Source organism: Oncorhynchus keta, chromosome 1, assembly GCF_023373465.1.
Source record: "Oncorhynchus keta strain PuntledgeMale-10-30-2019 chromosome 1, Oket_V2, whole genome shotgun sequence".
Lineage (NCBI taxonomy): Eukaryota > Metazoa > Chordata > Actinopteri > Salmoniformes > Salmonidae > Oncorhynchus > Oncorhynchus keta.
The window spans coordinates 89,886,253-89,898,355 of NC_068421.1; the positions used below are offsets into that span (position 1 = coordinate 89,886,253).

The 12,103-nt window shown below is 46.1% G+C and overlaps 1 protein-coding gene across 14 annotated transcripts in view; it reads left to right on the forward strand.

The window, feature by feature from the left end:
• Positions 1 to 12,103, forward strand: part of LOC118396031 (disks large homolog 1-like) — a 356,822-nt gene that overhangs the window by 902 nt on the left and 343,817 nt on the right. For all 14 annotated transcript variants that reach the window (XR_008065634.1, XR_008065635.1, XR_008065654.1 and 11 more), the window contains exon 2: positions 367 to 498. Coding sequence is in view for 2 of the 14 variants with exons in the window: in XM_052464722.1 (XP_052320682.1) it covers positions 367 to 498 (132 nt within the window). In the remaining 12 variants the exon portion in view is untranslated. The remainder of the gene's footprint in view (positions 1 to 366; positions 499 to 12,103) is intronic.

A 12,103-nucleotide genomic window follows, 5' to 3' on the forward strand; every position in this document is an offset into this window, starting at 1 on the left:
ATATGCTACAGAATGTCAATAGCTGTAGCAAGCTAAAGCAAACTACAGCAGGCCAATGCAGACGAATATATATATTTTTTGCCACCTCATGTGTTGCCACATCAACTGATATCGTGCAACAAATATAGCGACAGTCAGAGACACATATGTTGCATATTACACGTGAGTTGTTGCCAATGCATTCAGCCACCTGACTGTCTCTCAGTCACCGAATATGAAACCCTTAGCCAGTCTGTTGATATCACATAACCTATATCAATCCCATAACCTATATCAATCCTGTTGCTTTAAATTTGATTATGTATCAATGTAGTTGCCATTTATTCACTCATTGCCATGTTGGTTGTTGATATGTTTTGTTTACAGATGCTCAAAGAGCTTTACTGCTCATGGAGGAATACAAGACGAAACTTGGACAGACCGAAGACAGACAACTCAGACAGTCATTAGAAAGACTCATCAACATCTTTCAGAGCAACCTCTTCCAAGCCTTGATCGGTATGATACCCCTTCATTCAAACCCAGTCCTAATCTGTTCACAAAGTCTGTCAAATCAGTCGACTTCCTCTACTTTCCCCCTGTATTGTCACCTGCCTAACCTGCTTGAGCAACACAAACAGGTTTGTCTGTTTTTACCTGGAACCTGCCTCTCCCCTACCCGGAGCACACTGATCTCAACATGCAGGAGTTGAAGTGTTTTACCCAGCAAGGAAGACCGTCACTTAATTCCAACAGAATGGTCATTATAAATCTGTTTTAATTAGAATAATTTCAAGTTATCCTGTGCCTTCTCTTAGGTTTCATAACTGTAATGACATAGTAACTACTATACCACTGACTCGTTTCAAACTGAATTAGTTTGGTTTGCTATCGCTACAATTCAGTCCTTGTTTTCTGTGGGCTGTCTTTTAGTTGACTGACTTGTAATAACTTTCTTGTTCTCAAAGTAACCTTCTGACTGCTTGGCATGAGGGCGACGTGATGTAAAGTCTTGTCCTAAAAGCTGTGACACCACGGCAACGCCACGGCAACGCTACAGAGCAGGAATTCCCAATGTGTTGTTCATTCTGGCGTGCCCCTCCTCTCCTTATTGTAGTATTGACCCAGAAGTGGTGGTTTTCGGGTGCCTGGCCTCCTACCAAGAAGCCGTCTTGAGTTACATCTCTGTTTTTAAACTGTGTGTGTGTGTGTGTGTGTGTGTGTTGGCTATGTCCCCCCTTTTATAGGCCCTGCATTGCAGTATAAGGCTAGTATAATTATTTGTTTTTACAGCTGATTTCAACACCCAAAGAATCAAACAAAACATTGTTCTGTGTAATTGCGGGCTTGTGTGCTGAAATCAGCCATTTTTTAAAAATAAAAACGTCATTTTATGAGACGTCAGAGCTGCAGTCCTCCCACTCTAGTCGCTGCTCAAGTCCCATCGTAAATCGTTGAGTTGAGTCGCGCCAGTATTTTGTTTGACTGTTTTGATTGAATTACAGGCCTACACAGGTTGAGAGTCGTCTGCTATAATCTGTCACAGTAGCCAATAAAGAGGGTGTGTGTTGTACTGTAGATGGTTGGACTTAGTAACAACATCTCCTCTAATATGCCCTTTAGATCGAAGGTCTGGGAAGATACCCGGCTGCTCACGAGGCAGATACTGGCTGTTGCTTTACTCTGTTTTTTTTTTGGGGGGGTTGGTCCTCCCAACAAAAGTTAAAGAATGGTCACATTTGATCACGGCAGTACTCGTGTTCCATTTCTTTGAGTGAAAGGTTCTGTAGATGTCTGTCACCCGAGAGAAGATGCTGTAATCCGGTGTTTATTATCAGTTGTTCCAGGATGAAAGATGCCATTAACAACCCTGTCAACTCTGGGAAGACACTTTTTTTTGTTGATTTTGTGATAAAACTTCCAGTCTGGACAGTTGGGCGAACTCATTTGATTCCTTTCCACCAGCCCACTCCTGGGGCCACCGCCACCCCTACAGTAACTCTTACGGATTGAAACCCTTGCATTCACTGGTGTAATTGAAGAGGAATGGTTGTTGATTGGCTAACCACTCCTCATTGTCCTCATGTATGTGGTTCTTTAATCTCATTAGCTGGTCTCTCTCTCTCCCCTCTCTCTCTCTCTGTCTCCCCCCGTCTCTCTCTCTCTCCCCCCCTGTCTCTCTCTCCCCCTGTCTCTCTCTCCCCCTGTCTCTCTCTCCCCCCTGTCTCTCCCCTGTCTCTCCCCCTGTCTCTCTCTCTCTCTGTCTCCCCCCGTCTCTCTCTCTCCCCCCCCCGTCTCTCTCTCTCTCTCCCCTGTCTCTCTCTCTCTCCCCCTGTCTCTCTCTCTCTCCCCCTGTCTCTCTCTCTCTCCCCCCTGTCTCTCTCTCTCTCCCCCTGTCTCTCTCTCTCTCTCCCCCTGTCTCTCTCTCTCTCTCTCTCCCCTCTCTCCCCTGTCTCTCTCTCTCTCTCCCCTGTCTCTCTCTCTCTCTCTCTCCCCTGTCTCTCTCTCTCTCTCTCTCTCCCCCCTGTCTCTCTCTCTCTCTCCCCCCCTGTCTCTCTCTCTCTCTCCTCCCTCTCTCTCTCTCTCCCCCTGTCTCTCTCTCTCTCTCCCCTGTCTCCCTCTCTCCCCCTGTCTCTCTCTCTCTCTCCCCTGTCTCTCTCTCTCTCTCCCCCTGTCTCTCTCTCTCTCCCCCTGTCTCTCTCTCTCTCTCCTCCCCCCTCTCTCTCTCTCCCCTGTCTCTCTCTCTCTCTCCCCTGTCTCTCTCTCTCTCTCCCCCTGTCTCTCTCTCTCTCTCCCTCTGTCTCTCTCTCTCTCTCCCCCTGTCTCTCTCTCTCTCTCCCCCTGTCTCTCTCTCTCTCCTGTCTCTCTCTCCCCTCTCTCTCTCTCTCCCTGTCTCTCTCTCTCTCTCCCCCTGTCTCTCTCTCTCTCTCCCCCTGTCTCTCTCTCTCTCTCCCCCCTCTCTCTCTCTCTCTCCCTCCCCTCTCTCTCTCCCCCTCTCTCTCTCTCCCTCCTGTCTCTCTCTCTCTCTCCCCCTGTCTCTCTCTCTCTCTCTCCCCTGTCTCTCTCTCTCTCTCCCCTGTCTCTCTCTCTCTCTCTCCCCTCTCTCTCTCCCCTGTCTCTCTCTCTCTCTCCCCCCTGTCTCTCTCTCTCTCTCTCCCCTGTCTGTCTCTCTCTCCCCCTGTCTCTCTCTCTCTCTCTCTCTCTCTCTCTCTCTCTCTCTCTCCCCCTGTCTCTCTCTCCCCCTGTCTCTCTCTCCCTCCTCCCCCTGTCTCTCTCTCCCCCTGTCTCTCTGTCTCTCTCCCCTGTCTCCTCCCCTGTCTCTCTCTCCCCCTGTCTCTCTCTCTCCCCCCCTGTCTCTGCCTCTGTCTCTCCCCCTGCCTCTGTCTCTCTGTCTCTCCCTGTCCTCCCCCTGTCTCTCCCTCTCCCCCTGTCTCTCCTCTCTCTCTCTCCCCTGTCTCTCTCTCCCCCTCTCTCTCTCTCTCCCCTGTCCTCTCTCTCTCTCTCCCCCTGTCTCTCTGTCTCTCCCTCTCTCCCCTGTCTCTCTCTCTCCTCTCTCTCTCTCTCTCTCTCTCTCTCCCCCTGTCTCTCCCCCCCCTGCCTCTCTGTCTCTCTCCCCTGCCTCTCTCTCTCCTCTCTGTCTCTCCCCCCTGCCTTTCTATCTCTCCCCCTGTCTATCTCTCCCTCCCCCTGTCTCTCTCTCTCTCCCCTGTCTCTCTCTCCCCCCCTGTCTCTCTCTCTCCTCTCCCCCTGTCTCTCTCTCTCTCTCCCCTGTCTATCTCTCCTCTCCCCCTGTCTCTCTCTCTCCCCCCTGTCTCTCTCTCTCCCCCTGTCTCTCTCTCTCCCCCTGTCCCTGTCTCTCTCTCTCCCCCCCCTGTCTCTCTCTCTCTCCCCCCCCTGTCTCTGTCTCTCTCTCTCTCTCCCTCTCTCCCCTGTCTCTCTCTCTCTCCCCCTGTCTCTCTCTCTCCCCTGTCTCTCCTCTCTCCCCCTGTCTCTCTCTCTCTCCCCCTGTCTCTCTCTCTCCCCCTGTCTCTCTCTCTCTCCCCCTGTCTCTCTCTCTCTCCCCTGTCTCTCTCTCTCTCTCCCCCTGTCTCTCTCTCTCTCTCCCCATGTCTCTCTCTCTCTCTCCCCATGTCTCTCTCTCTCTCCCCATGTCTCTCTCTCTCCCTCTCTCTCCCTTTCTCCCAACCCCAGTGTTTTATTCTTTGAGTTCACACAGAATATTTCTTGACCCTTGCATGGTTACACAGGTTCAGGCATTATACACACATGACTGACTGCTGAATAATACACAGACATACAGTAATCTACTACACACACACACACACGCTTACACACACGCTTACACACACATGCACGCTTACACACACACGCACACGCTTACACATACACACGCACATACACACGCGCACACACACGCGCACACACACACCCCCTCTGACCCTCTCTCGTTCACTCCTACTTTTGGGTCCTGTTGGTTGCTGATGAAAAAGCAGAATAGGGCGGGAAGCAATCTGGTCTTTGTAAGATATGTATGATAAGAGTCAGGCGTGTAATCCGTCCACTGACATGATTACTCCGATGTTACTGCTGGTAATCCCGCCTGATTTACTTGCTGGTCAGAGAGCAGTCTTCAGAGGAGTGTGTGTGTGTGTGTGTGTGTGTGTGTGTGTGTGTCATTTTTCAAGACGTAGACTGGCAGTGTTATCCAACTCTTATTGGACCTGATCACAGTGCAGAAGTAGAGGATGCTGGTTTTAGTTGAATAGTAACCCAGGTCTGTTTTACTGTTTTACTGTTATACATTCAAACACTTTTTACAGCTGCTTATATTTTTGGGACTTGTGCAGCTGTATCTAACCACCTGGATAGAGATTGTGTGTGTTTGCTGAATTGTGTTTGAGAAGGGAGGATACAGTTGAATCTGAATTGCATAGACACACCCAAGGTGATGAATTTCATTCATGGCATGCTTTGAAACCTGATAAAAAGTCTAATTAGTTTTATCCTACGCTTTCTCCTCCTCTTCCTCCTCTTCCTCTATGTCAGAGAGCTGTGTAGAGCTCCACCCAGGACCCATTATGCCACACCAGGGTATCCTGCTCTAATTATTTCCTATAGCAGCCTATCCTATATATAGTGTCAGGCAGTCTTCAATGGTGCAAGGTGAATACAGCAGACAGGAAGGCCAACTATCTTCAGTGTGTCTTTGGAAACCGCGTCTTGATTTTGACGTTTTGGGCAATTAAAAAAAAATGTTTAAACATAAAAAATAAAAAAAAACGTTTTATTTAACCAGGTAGGCTAGTTGAGAACACCTTTATTTAACCAGGTAGGCTAGTTGAGAACACCTTTATTTAACCAGGTAGGCTAGTTGAGAACACCTTTATTTAACCAGGTAGGCTAGTTGAGAACACCTTTATTTAACCAGGTAGGCTAGTTGAGAACACCTTTATTTAACCAGGTAGGCTAGTTGAGAACACCTTTATTTAACCAGGTAGGCTAGTTGAGAACACCTTTATTTAACCAGGTAGGCTAGTTGAGAACACCTTTATTTAACCAGGTAGGCTAGTTGAGAACACCTTTATTTAACCAGGTAGGCCAGTTGAGAACACCTTTATTTAACCAGGTAGGCCAGTTGAGAACACCTTTATTTAACCAGGTAGGCCAGTTGAGAACACCTTTATTTAACCAGGTAGGCTAGTTGAGAACACCTTTATTTAACCAGGTAGGCTAGTTGAGAACACCTTTATTTAACCAGGTAGGCTAGTTGAGAACACCTTTATTTAACCAGGTAGGCTAGTTGAGAACACCTTTATTTAACCAGGTAGGCCAGTTGAGAACACCTTTATTTAACCAGGTAGGCCAGTTGAGAACACCTTTATTTAACCAGGTAGGCCAGTTGAGAACACCTTTATTTAACCAGGTAGGCCAGTTGAGAACACCTTTATTTAACCAGGTAGGCTAGTTGAGAACATCTTTATTTAACCAGGCAGGCTAGTTGAGAACATCTTTATTTAACCAGGCAGGCTAGTTGAGAACACCTTTTTAACCAGGCAGGCTAGTTGAGAACACCTTTATTTAACCAGGCAGGCTAGTTGAGAACACCTTTATTTAACCAGGTAGGCCAGTTGAGAACACCTTTATTTAACCAGGTAGGCTAGTTGAGAACACCTTTATTTAACCAGGTAGGCTAGTTGAGAACACCTTTATTTAACCAGGTAAGCTAGTTGAGAACACCTTTATTTAACCAGGTAGGCTAGTTGAGAACACCTTTATTTAACCAGGTAGGCCAGTTGAGAACACCTTTATTTAACCAGGTAGGCCAGTTGAGAACACCTTTATTTAACCAGGTAGGCCAGTTGAGAACACCTTTATTTAACCAGGTAGGCTAGTTGAGAACAAGTTCTCCTTTACAACTGCGACCTGGCCAAGATAAAGCATAGCAGTGCGACATAAACAAACGTACAGTAAATAACACAATAGAAAAAAATCTATATATAGTGTGTGTAAATGTAGTAGGATTTTTAAATATATATATATATTTTTTTAACCTTTATTTAACCAGGCAAGTCAGTTAAGAACACATTCTTATTTTCAATGACGGCCTGGGAACAGTGGGTTAACTGCCTGTTCAGGAGCAGAATGACAGATTTGTACCTTGTCAGCTCTGGGGTTTGAACTCGCAACCTTCCGGTTCCTAGTCCAACGCTCTAACCACTAGGCTACGCTGCCGATTAGGGAGGCAAGGAAATAAATAGGCCATAGTGTCGAAATAATTACAATTTAGCATTAACACTGGAGTGATAGGTGTGCAGATGATGTGCAAGTAGAGATACTGGGGTGCGAAAGAGCAAGAAGATAAATAACAATATGGGGATGAGGTAGTTGGGTGTGCTATTTACAGATGGGCTGTGTAAGGGTGCAGTGATCGGTAAGCTGCTCTGACAGCTGATGCTTAAATTTAGAGAGGGAGATCTAAGTCTCCAGCATCAGTGATTTTTGCAATTCGTTCCAGTCACTGGCAGCAGAGGACTGGAAGGAAAGGCGGCCAAAGGAGGAGTTGGCTTTGGGGATGACCAGTGAAATATACCTGCTGGAGTGCGTACTGCGGGTGGGTGTTGCTATGGTGACCTGTGAGCTCAGATAAGGCAGGGTTGTACCTAGCAAAGACTTATAGATAACATGGAGCCAGTGGGTTTGGCGACAAATATGAAGCGAGGGCCAGCCAGCGAGAGAGTACAGGTCGCAGTGGTGGGTAGTGACCTCAGATACCCACCACTGCGACCTGTATGCTCTCGCTGGCTGACCCTCGCTTCTCATTTGTCGCCAAACCCACTGGCTCCAGGTCATCTATAAGTCTCTGCTAGGTAAAGTCCCCCCTTATCTGAGCTCACTGGTCACCATACCGAGCCATATTGGGCCTTGTGACAACGGATGGCACTGTGATAGACTATATCCAGTTTGCTGAGTAGAGTGTTGGAGGCTATTTAGTAAATGACCTTGTCGAAGTCGAGGATCGGTAGGATATTCAGTTTTACGAGGGTATGTTTGGCAGCATATGTGAAAGAGGCTTTGTTGCGAAATAGGAAGCCGATTCTAGATTTAATTTTGGATTGGAGATGCTTAATATGAGTCTGGAAGGAGAGTTTACAGTACAACCAGACACCTAGGTATTTGTAGTTGTCCACATACAGTGGGGCAAAAAAGTATTTAGTCAGCCACCAATTGTGCAAGTTCTCCCACTTAAAAAGATGAGAGGCCTGTAATTTTCATCATCGGTACACTTCAACTATGACAGACAAAATGAGAAAAAAAAATCCAGAAAATCACATTGTAGGATTTTTTATGAATTTATTTGCAAATTATGGTGGAAAATAAGTATTTGGGAAGTTGCTATGGGGGGGGGGGGTGCAGAGCTGTTGGCCGGGGTAGGGGTAGCCAGGTGGAAAGCATGGCCAGCCGTAGAAAAATGCTTATTTAAATTCTCGATTATCGTAGATTTATCGTGGTGACCCTGTTACCTAGCCTCAGTGCAGTGGGCAGCTGGGAGGAGGTGCTATTATTCTCCATGGACCTCAGTGGCTCAACTTTTTGCAGTTTGTGCTACAGGATGAGAATTTCTGTTTTAAAAAGCTAGCCTTTGCTTTCTTAACTGACTGTGTATATTTGTTCCTAACTTCCCTGAAAAGTTGCATATCACGGGGGTTATTCGATGCTAATGCAGAACGCCACAGGATGTTTTTGTGCTGGTCAAGGGCAGTCAGGAGTCAGGAGTGAACCAAGGGCTGTTTTTAGTTCTAATTTTTTTTGAATGGGGCATGCTTATTTAAGATGGTGAGGAAGGCACTTTTAAAGAATAACCAGGCATCCTCTAAGTTGTAAAGGGACATGCTATGTTGGGCCTGCGATAAGTAGCCGTATCCTGTGGTGTGTGTGTGTGTGTGTGTGTGTGTGTGTGTGTGTGTGTGTGTGTGTGTGTGCTTTTCTACTACCACCCAGTGCACTTTTCTTCTACCACCCACACACTCTTCTCTGGCCTCCAAGCTCAGGTATCTGGTAATGGTATGATAACTTGCTGACCTGCCTTCACAGGTCAGTCCCCTCTTAGCAGGTCAGAGTCAACAGGCCTTGACCTGGTGCTCATGGGTTAGAGGTGAGAGGTCAGGGACCTTGACTTACTTTAACCCTGTGAAGGACTACATATTTAAAAGATAGACTGACTGAGGAATACACTAGTTCTAAGCTGTAGTGCTGTACTTTCTCTCACATATGATGTAAGGTAAGTGGTTTACCATGGCGGTTCCCTCCAGTGTATTTCCTTCCTGTGGCAGGTTGTAACCTGAGACGGAGCGTAATAATCTTGGGCTCTCCCTTTTAAGTGTTGTGTATCAGAGCCTCACAACCTTACCTGGTCTTGGCTCTGCCATGCCCTGCAAACAACCCTCCATTTACCTGGTCTAGGCTCTGCCAGGCCCTGCAAACAACCCTCCATTTTGGCATCGTAGTGACCGGAGGAAGGACAAGGCAGGGCAGCTGTGCCCTCTGCAGAACCATGCCTAACTCATGCCATGCCTAACTAATATCAAATTGTATTTGTCACATGTGCCGAATAAACAGGTGTAGTAGACCTTCTTACTTACAAGCCCTTAACCAACAAGAAAATATTTACTAAATAAAGTAAAGAAATAATAAAAAGTAACAATATTGAGGCTATATACAGGGGGTACTGGTACCGAGTCAGTGTGGGGGTACAGGTTAGTCGAGGTAATTGAGGTAATATGTACATGTAGCTAGGTGTAAAGTGACTATGCATAGTTAATAAACAGGTAATTGAGGTAATATGTACATGTAGGCAGGGGGAAAGTGACTATGCATAGATAATAAACACGTAATTGAGGTAATATGTACATGTAGGCAGGGGGAAAGTGACTATGCATAGATAATAAACACGTAATTAAGGTAATATGTACATGTAGGCAGGGGGAAAGTGACTATGCATAGATAATAAACAGGTAATTGAGGTAATATGTACATGTAGGCAGGGGTAAAGTGACTATGCATAATAATAAACAGGTAATTGAGGTAATATGTACATGTAGGCAGGGGAAAGTGACTATGCATAGATAATAAACAGGTAATTAAGGTAATATGTACATGTAGGCAGGGGGAAAGTGACTATGCATAGATAATAAACAGGTAATTGAGGTAATATGTACATGTAGGTCGGGGGAAAGTGACTATTCATAGATAATAAACAGCAAGTAGCAGCAGTGTAAATGAAAAAGAAGAATGGGAGCTGGGGTCAATGAAATAGTCTGGTGGCCATTTGATTAGCTGTTCATCAGTCTTATGGCTTGGGGGTAGAAGCTGTTAAAAGCCTCTAAAGGATCCACCCCCTTTTCCCCCAATTTTCGCCTAAAATGACATGCCCAAATCTAACTGCCTGTAGCTCAGGACCTGAAGCAAGGATATGCATGTTCTTGATATCATTTGAAAGGAAACACTTTGACGTTTGTGGAAATGAATGTAGGAGAATATAACACATTAGATCTGGTAAAAGAGAATACAAAGAAAAATCCAACTGTTTTCTTTGTATTTGTTTTGTACCATCATCTTTGAAATGCAAGAGAAAGACCCTAATGTATTATTCCAGCCCAGGTGCAATTTAGATTTTGGCCACTAGATGGCAGCAGTGTATGTGCAATGTTTTAGACTGATCCAATGAACCATTGCAAGTCTGTTCAAAATGTTGTATCAAGACTGCCCAAATGTGCCTAATTGGTTTATTAATAACTTTTCAAGTTCATAACTGTGCACTCTCCTCAAACAATAGCATGATATTATTTCACTGTAATAACTACTGTATATTGGACAGTGCTGTTAGATTAACAGGAATTTAAGCTTTCTGCCAACATCCGACATGTCTATGTCCTGGGAAATGTTCTTGTTACATACAGCCTCATGCTAATCACATTAGCTCAACCGTCCCGAGGGTGGGACACCGATCTGTAGAGATCCTTAAGAGGTTTAAGAAGCCTTTTGGACCTAGACTTGCACTCCGGTACCGCTTGCCGTGCAGAAGTAGAGAGAACAGTCTATGACAATGGGGGCTGGAGTCTTTGGCAATTTTTAGGGCCTTCCTCTGACACCGCCTGGTATAGAGGCATCCTGCCATCCAGAACGTAGCCCCAGTGATGTTCTGGGCTGTACGCACTACCCTCTGTAGCACCTTGCATTTGCCATACCAGGCGGTGATGCAGCCATACTCTTGATGGTGTAGCTGTATTACATTTTGAGGATCTGAGGACCCATGCCAAATCTTTTCAGTCACCTGAGGGGGAATAGGCATTGTCGTGCCCTCTTCACAAATGTCTTGGTGTGTTTGAACCATGATAGTTTGTTGATGTGGACACCAAGGAACTTCAGGCTCTCAACCTGCTCCACTACAGCCCAGTCAATGAGAATGGGGGTGTGCTTGGTCCTCCTTTTCCTGTTGTCCACGAACATCTCCTTTGTCTTGATCACGTTGATGGAGAGGTTGTTGTCTTGGCACCACAATGCCAGGTCTCTGACCTCCTCCCTATAGGTGGTCTCATTGTTGTCGGGGACCAGGCCTACCACAGTTGTTGTCTGCAGACGTAATGATAGTGTCGGAGTCATGCTTGGCCACTCAGTCGGGGGTGAACAGGGAGTACAGGAGGGGACTAAGCACGCACCCCGAGGGCCCATGTGTTGAGGATGAGGTTGCCAGATGTGTTGTTACCCACGCTTACCACCTGGGGGCGGCCCGTCAGGAAGCTTAGGATCCAGTTGCAGAGGGAGATGTTTAGTCCCAGGGTCCTTAGCTTAGTGCACTCAAAGCTCTTCACTATGGTGTTGAATGCTGAGCTGTAGTCAATGAACAGCATTCTCACATAGGTGTTCCTTTTTGTCCAAGTGGGAAAGGGCATTATGGAGTGCAATAGAGATTGTCATCTATTGGGGCGGTATGTGAATTGGAGTGGGTCTAGGGTTTCTGTGATGATGGTGTTGATGTACACTACAAATTCAGGTAAACGATCATCCATGTCGGCATTGAATGCTCCACCATGACATTTGTTTGTATTCTCAAAACGTTTGTAGCCAACATCTGCAGACTTGACTAAAAACTGTTTCTGATAGGCCTGTTTGTATTTAGTTCCCACAAAATGCAAGATAATGAGGAAAACGTGTTCCTTTTTAATCGAGATCTGCTTCTTCTTTTCCTTTTTACGAGATATTTTTAGCTTAGTCAGCATGAGGATGTTATTTTTCTCTTCTTCTCCTGTTCAAGTCGTGTGAAGTTCTGTAGCCTGACCTCACAGTGACTTCCTCTACATTGGCATGGCAACACAGAACTTCTGTATAATCATCAATCAGTTACACCAACCCAGTACCATACGCTAGTGTAGTCGCTGGTGATTCGGTTCTGAATCCCTACCAGTCCTGTTTGCACGTCTGTAAAACTGACACATGTACCGTGTTTACCGAGCAGTTAGCCAAGCTAAGCTCCCTAGTGAAAGGCCAAGCTAAGCTCCCTAGTGAAAGGCCAAACATAGCCAAGCTAAGCTCCCTAGTGAAAGGCCAAACATAGACACGCTAAGCT